General features: G+C 45.9%; 1 protein-coding gene across 1 annotated transcript; it reads left to right on the forward strand.

Annotated features, from left to right (window-relative positions):
- Window positions 1-4,594: 4,594 nt before the first annotated feature.
- Window positions 4,595-6,781, forward strand: LOC123179387 (uncharacterized). Its single transcript, XM_044591555.1, has 3 exons — window positions 4,595-4,789; window positions 6,128-6,291; window positions 6,378-6,781. The coding sequence occupies exons 1-3, from the start codon at window positions 4,676-4,678 to the stop codon at window positions 6,550-6,552; spliced, it is 453 nt and encodes a 150-aa protein (XP_044447490.1). The 5' UTR covers window positions 4,595-4,675; the 3' UTR covers window positions 6,553-6,781.
- The last annotated feature ends 744 nt before the right edge of the window (window positions 6,782-7,525 follow it).

Raw genomic sequence — 7,525 nt, forward strand, 5'->3', positions numbered from 1 at the left:
GCCGACGATGCCAGTGCAGATGATGGGATCGATCTCAAGTGGGAGTTCGATGAGGAACGTGGTCGTTACTATGTGTCTTTTCCTGATGATCAGTAGTGGAGCCCAGTTGGGACGATTGGGGATCTAGCATTTGGGGTTATCTTATTTTCATTTGGATCTTGACCGTAGTCGGTCTATGTGTGTATTTTGGATGATGTATGATTTATATTTATGTATTGTGTGAAGTGGCGATTGTAAGCCAACTCTTTATCCCATTCTTGTTCATTACATGGGATTGTGTGAAGATGACCCTTCTTGCGACTAAACCACTATGCGGTTATGCCTCTAAGTCGTGCCTCGACATGTGAGAGATATAGCCGCATCGTGGGCGTTACAACCGCCGTAGAGACGCACTCGTCCTCCCCAGGACCTCTCTGTCTAGTTCGCGCGCCCTGCCCGACCATGCCATAGTCCGAACAAGCGCTGCCAGCACATCCTTGCCGCCACATTGTGCACAATCAGAGCTGCCACCTCATGCTTAACGACCACTGCAATGTGCTCGTCCTCACTGATTACGACGTCGATATCATTTGGAACTCCACCACCAACAACAGTGACATGTAGGCACGGCTTTGCGACACTAGGAACCTCACCATCGAGAACGCTCGGAGGAAATGGTAGGCCATATCGGAGATGCGCACATGCCACCTTTTTCCTGCTTAGGTCCTAACATGTGGGCCCAACCTATCAGATTGTCTATTAAAAGAAGTTGACTGATAGATTTGGGCTCAATGTTGAGAATTAGTTTAGAAGTTGTGGTTTTGTGTTTAAAAAACTCAAAATTTATGGTAAAGTGTTATAAGTTGACCTGAAGTTGTGGTTTTTTGTTAAAAGATTCAAAAGTTATGATAAAATGTTATAAGTTACCCTGAAGTTGTGGTCTTGTGTAATTAACTCTTTCCAAAACCATCCATGACGAGGCGCGTCAGCGGAAACGACGGCTGCGTCGCGCGAGGCGGGCCAATGCGGCATACGGCGGCAAACGGCTACGTTAATTCCGACAGGACGCGCAAGCTAAGGCTGGCGACGCGACCGGAGCGGAGGCAGCAATGGCAGCCCGCGAGGCAACGGCCATGGCGCGGTCTTCCCGGCCAGCGTAACACCCCCTCCCCACCTTTCCTTCCCCGGCGAGGCATCCCTCGGTACGGCTGCCCGCGGGATCGCTGGTGACCGCGCACTTCTCCCTATACACCGACGCGGAGGCGGGTCCTTTTCCCCGGCGAGGCCTAGGCGGCCACGACCACGACATATTACTTGTGGACTAGTCATTGCATACATACATATTATGGCATGATTAAAATTGCACTAAAGTGGTCTGTAGAACGATCATATAAACTAATTTACTAGTGTTATTATTAGTATATTTGCAAAGCCCATCATACTACGTTTTTGGAGTTTATCATAACAGATTCTTCAGAAATTAAAACTGCCCCCGCGTCGTCTGGTCGGGCGACACGGGTGGCGATCGAGATCCGTTTTTTCCGTGTTCCTCTCCGATGTCTCTTTCCTCGCCGCCGCTGGGCAAAGCCCAAGCAGCGGACGGTAGCGGCGGGCCCCGGGTGGTTCGGCCTCGGTGATTCAAGCAAGCAGCGGAGGCAACTCGAAGCGCGAGCGGCGGCAGGTAGCACGACGGCCCCGTGACGATCTATGAACGGCGGTGGCAACGCCCGGCAACGGCTGTAGCTGTAGTGCTCGTATCAGCGGCCACAACATGGCACATCGGTGGCAGCGGCGCTCTCTGTCCAGCAGCAGTGCACAATGCGCAACAACAACGGCGGTGATGCGTGCTCTAGAGGCAGAACGTTTCCGCAGTTTTGAGAGCTTCGTCTGCGGCCTAGTGGCGGCAACCACCTTGGCCTGGATCCTTCGGTCATGCAGAAGGCATGGCTACCAGTAGTTGTTCAGTTCTGGTTGCAGTGGCACCAGCCGGCCATTTGAGTTGCAGATTGCAATGGTCACCGAAGGATTTTTGTGAGGATTTATCTCTTCAGATCTGGTGGTTGCGGCCGGCGGCTCACACCGGCAAGGTAGTGGGATGCAGCTGAAAGGCTTCTTTATGAGTTTTGGCGGCTCTCACTACTGCAGTTTACCTTCAGTGGTGCTATGGATGACGGCTTGACGCAGAGGGTATGGTTGTGCAGCGACAGCTGTGGGATTTCTAGCCCAACGCATGTCGTTGCTAGGATGGTGAAAAAGTGGTGGCGACGATACATGACTTTGATTTGATGGTGCTTTTCAAGTACCCGGTCTCGAGCTCCGGGGTGAAAACCCTAGGTCAGGCCCCATTGGTTATACCTAGCAATGGCGATGTTTCTGCGTCGTTACCTTGTTGAAGGCATTGCTCGGACTTGTTCTTCGAGGTGAAAACCTATAATCTCAGCTTTGACGGTTGGATTCGGTGATGGCGGCGCTTGATCGTCCTTCCTCTTCATGAAGACGTTGTTGTTGAAGAATTTTCTCGTTGTCCTTGTGGCGTTAAGAGATGGTTGGTGCGGATATGGTCGTTGTCCTAGTTTGTCGATCATTGTTTTGATTGCTTCTGTTTTTTTTTTCTCGCGCATGCATAGCTTAGGTCTTATATGACTTTGCTATTTGCTGGCGTGCTTATTTAAGTGTGTGTGTGTTGGTGTTGACTGTGTGCATCTTAGTTATGCAGAGGCCAAGTGTATACTTATTATGTTTGTATTCTCTTGATGCTTCATTTTGAGTCAATAAAATTCATCCTTTATCGAAAAAAATCATACTATGTTTTTTCTAGAAACTACCACATGTTCATTATTAATAAGCAAACAAATTACAATGAGTACATATGTGGTCACTCCATGAGACAAACAAATTACAATGAGTACATGTTCATGATCACCGCGGCCATCGGAGAAAAACGTGAGCAACCTTCACACCAAAATCTGGAAGAACTCCATTACGGACTACGCTGCTTTGTGAACCGATTAAACGGCCCGCCGGAGACGACGAACCGAATCTTTGTGGCACGTCGGTCGGGAATCATCCCGACTCTGCCAGATCCTGACGGCGTCGTCTTCATCCAAAGTGACCAGAGAAGAATAATGCCGCCGCAAGCCGCCATCCACACACCACACTTCAAGACACATGCATACTCTGCACTAGCCGACGTTGTTGCCCAGCCACCACAACCTAACGTCGTCAAAACCAAAGTCCTATGAGACACAAAGGCTGCCTGTTTCCCGGCGCTGCCGATTGAAGCATCACCAGGATGGGGAAGAAGCAGAGCCAATTTATTCTGATTCTGGCGTGACGTTGATTCCACCACCAATGCAACACCTCCGAGAAAAACTAAACATATCCTAGTAGAAGCCAGAGCAAAGTTGCCGGGGTCCCCAGCCCGTCGGGCAGCCGAAGGGGCCGAGGACCCGCAGCCATGCCGGCGAAAAAAAGGAGGCAGAGAAGGTCGCCTCCTGATCGCCTGTGCGAGGCGCGGTTCGCGAGCGATAAGTTAGAACTGCTACTACGCTTTTCCTTGGGGCAAGCTAAAGTTGCTCAACTTGTTGTCCCAATCTTAGTGGTACGTTGACTTGGCGTATGTTGGCCCAATCTCCTGCTCATTTTTTTGCGATATCCAGTTGCATCCACGTTATGTGTGGTCAAATGAGCATATGGATTTCTCATTTTATAACCACATGTCAACATACGCTTGGGAATATTAGAAACAGAGGCCTAAAATCACTAAAATCGGAGAAGTCTTGGAAGATCACACATGTTGATAAGTTAAATTAGTGTGCACTAACTTGGAGCATTACATTTTTTATTTTTTATTTAATTTTTAGCTCGTGATTTTTTTAAACTAGTGAGCATTTTGAAGTTCAGATTTTTTTCTCAAATCCGTGATCATTATTTGCATTTTTATAAAAATATCTTGAATATTTTTGGTACATTTTTTAGATTCGCCAAAATTTTCAAATTTTTGAATATATTTTGAATTCATGAGAATTTTTAACTCTATGATATCTTAACACTAGATTTTTTTTCAAAATACAAGGTTCTTTCACCAAAAAATGTTGATTTTTTATGAACATTAAAACGAATTTTGAACATTTTTAAAAAACCACTAGTATTTTGCATATTTTTAAAGAAGTACAAAACATTTTTTCACAATTCTAGAAAATTATTTAAAATTCATGTAGCTATAAAATGGCTACAAACAGGTCAGGAAATCCTGTAGCTATAATAGCCCTGCTATCCCATCCCGGGAAAAAACCAAAGGAATCGCAAAAACCAGTAAATGGATGGGCACACGATGCACCGGGTGAATCAAACATATTAGGCCAAATGAAAAAACATGATGATTTATAGGTGTTGGCTAAATTACCTGTTTTAGGGATTTTTGGATAAATAAAATACTGAAAGACAAAATATTTCTACAAAAACTGGTAGCTAAAAGTTGTTTTTTTACATAACTGGTAGCTAAAAGCTAAAATAAAATTATAAAAACGAAAAATGAAAAAAATTGTCCGAAAGCAGTGGTTGAGGCCCACAAGAGGAGCCCGGTAGGGCTTGTCGCTCGGGTATGTAAAAATCGGTGTGGAGCCATCGTCTGTTTCCTCTCCTCTTCTGTCTCTCGAGTCTCGATTTGCGCCGGCGGCGGAAACAATTCATCTCCATGGCGGCGACCGCGCTCCGGACCATCTGCCAGCGGATCGGCGGCCGCGCCCTCCGGCCATCTCTGGCCGCGCAGCAGAACCAGCCTACCACCTGTCGCCTCTTTCACAGCACGGTACCCCCCCTCCCCTCCCCTCCACGTCCGAACGCAGTTGACGGCGCCCATAGATCGGTTTCCTCCCGATTTGCCATATTTTCGCCCCTTGTTTGCTCCCATCGTAGGAACCCTAACCCTAGTAATGCGGATTCTCCCCTGCTGGCCTGTGAATGCCGGTGACTCTCTTCTATTCTGCAAGGATGCTTGGGAACAAGATGGCTTGCTGATGGACCGATAGGAGCACCTCTTTTGCTGTTTAGGAGGATCTCTCAGTCCAGCAATTCATGGATCCTCGAGACCATCTGCACAACTTTCACCAGCCTCCATCCTTGGAGGTCTGGAAGAGCTTCAGGACCTCCAAATCAAATTGAACAGTGTGCGGCTCGAGCCTTGGAGTCCTGATGATTGGATCCTATATTGGGGGGATGTACGATACTGGCCAAATAAGTGCTGTAGATAGATTCTGCTTCAGGCAAATACAACCCTCCCCTGTTCAGACCAGCATATGGAAATCCAAGTGCATCATGAAACAAAAGTTTTCGCTTGGTTATGTTCATGGATAGACTGAACACTAGGAATATGCTTAAGAGCAGGCACTTTGATATTGGAGAGGATTCGTTCTTGCCTCTATCAAGTATGATGATGACGTGGAAGAAACCACCATACACCTATTCTTTGCTTGCACATTCGGTGCTGCTTGTTGGAATACCATTCATATTACCTGGGACCCCTCCCCACAAGGGGTCTACCTGAGATGATGACGCTGAGCTATGCTGCTACTGCCTGGCCGCATATAAATTGTTCAAACAAATTGTGTACCTGGCTGCCTGGAATATCTGGAAGCAAAGAAACAGGAAATACTTATGGTTTGACTCCTAGTACATTGGAAGCGTGGGCTGCTGTGCTTAAGGAGGATTTAAATCAACTTAAGTTCAGGGTCTCCCCTGATCTATCCGACTTCCTAACCTCTTCTGTAAATTCCATTGTACTCTGCATGTTTAATTAGCAACCTAGCGCTTCCTTCTCGTTTACCAAATGCTACAATCTGAATCTGAAAGAAGGGCATAATAATCCTGGAGTCCGAATTTGCTTGATATGCTGCTGGTCTCCATTTACTTGCATGCTTGACTGAATTTAGCTGGGCGCTAGTGCTGTCAGACTCTAGTGCTGAATGGCATAAACATTGCATTGTTTGCCAATTGATTGATTGCATGCCTCTTGGAATCTTTTTGAGTGCTACTGCTGTCATAAAGCATATGTATACCTCCTCTACTTCTGAGATAAACATCGATATTGATCTGTTCCGGATTTGGGTTAATGCGGATTCTCCCTGTCTTGCTGTCAATAACAATGCAGACCAAGATGCAGAAGGCAGACGCAACTCCTTCGGCTGAGATCCAGCAGGTCAAAGAAGAGCTCTACCGCATGATGTCTGAAAACAGGGAGAAGATAGGAAACCAGAAGGGCCTGATCAAGCACCTTTCATCCCATGTGGAGCCTAAACCTGAGGACCCCGTCTGGTATGATTTTGAGCCCGGTATTGTTCTATATGCCTGTTACAGTCTTGGTTTACATGGGCTCTGATCTCTCATGAACTGCCCTGCAGGCGCTTCTATCGCAGGGCAAAATGGTACCATTTAGTCATGATGTATAGCCCAGCATTCCTTTATGGCTACATGTCTATGTTGGATGTGCCTGATGGCAAGAAGGAGATGACGCCAGCTGAGAAGAATGATTTTAACAAGAGGATGGCCGCGTTGATGCCCAATGTAGAACTTTGAGGACAGCTAGTTGCATAGCGACTAACCCCAGCACTTTATGTAGTTGCCATTGCTCTGTTTGGACACTGCGGCTTTGTTAGACTAAATTATCCGTCATGTTTAGTGCGGTTGTAAGTTATGGTAAGGCTGAACTAGCTGCGATGCTTGGTGAAAAGTGCTATCTTATATGTTAAGACTGAGTTATCAGTGAGAATGTTGTCTCAAGTGGTATAGTACTATGTTGATGTTATTTTGGTGTCTCTTGGCAAGTTGTTTGTTTGTTTGTTCAAGGATGTGGGAGCTATTTGCTCACCCTGTTCTTCATTTGTCTCATGCCATGGCGCAGAGAAGTACTCTGCTCAAGATAGAAAGAACTGAATCCTAGTAGTCACTTTCTTTACGGGAGATAAATTTTTTAGCTGATGTGCTGTGTGATACCTCGTAAATAAATGAAGTGGTGCAATGCAGTTTAGCACTATGTTACAAGCGAAGGCATATCAGGGGCCAATCCTGACGATTCTTATTCATACTTTTGTTGGGGAATTATTCTTATTCATATTTTGCTTGTGTTGGGGTACAAGAATGTACACATTTCTTGCAATCCACTGTATGCATATATGATTTTCTGCATTTTTTCGAAAATGTTCAAGTTTGAAGCAAAAATTTGAAATTGCCAGCTAAAAAACAATTTTTTTGTCGAAACCCACTGGACGGAACCGGCTGCTACATGTATGACCACGCCATGAACTTCTTTTTTTAGCAACCAAAACAGCAGGAGAGGCTCCTACTGTTATATATAAAATGAAAACAGAGTTATTTACAAGAATATGGGGCATTGTAAATAACAGAGGCAATAAACGGGTCTAGAAAGTGTGAGAGCTCAGAGGAGACTCTGTATTTGAGTGGCTTCAAATCCTCCTTGAATTGAGTGGCGCAAGCAGGCAGACTTGGGTTGATGCCATCAAAATGTTTTCTGTTTCTCTGCTTCCATATG

This window comes from Triticum aestivum, chromosome 1D, assembly GCF_018294505.1.
Source record: "Triticum aestivum cultivar Chinese Spring chromosome 1D, IWGSC CS RefSeq v2.1, whole genome shotgun sequence".
Taxonomy (NCBI): domain Eukaryota; kingdom Viridiplantae; phylum Streptophyta; class Magnoliopsida; order Poales; family Poaceae; genus Triticum; species Triticum aestivum.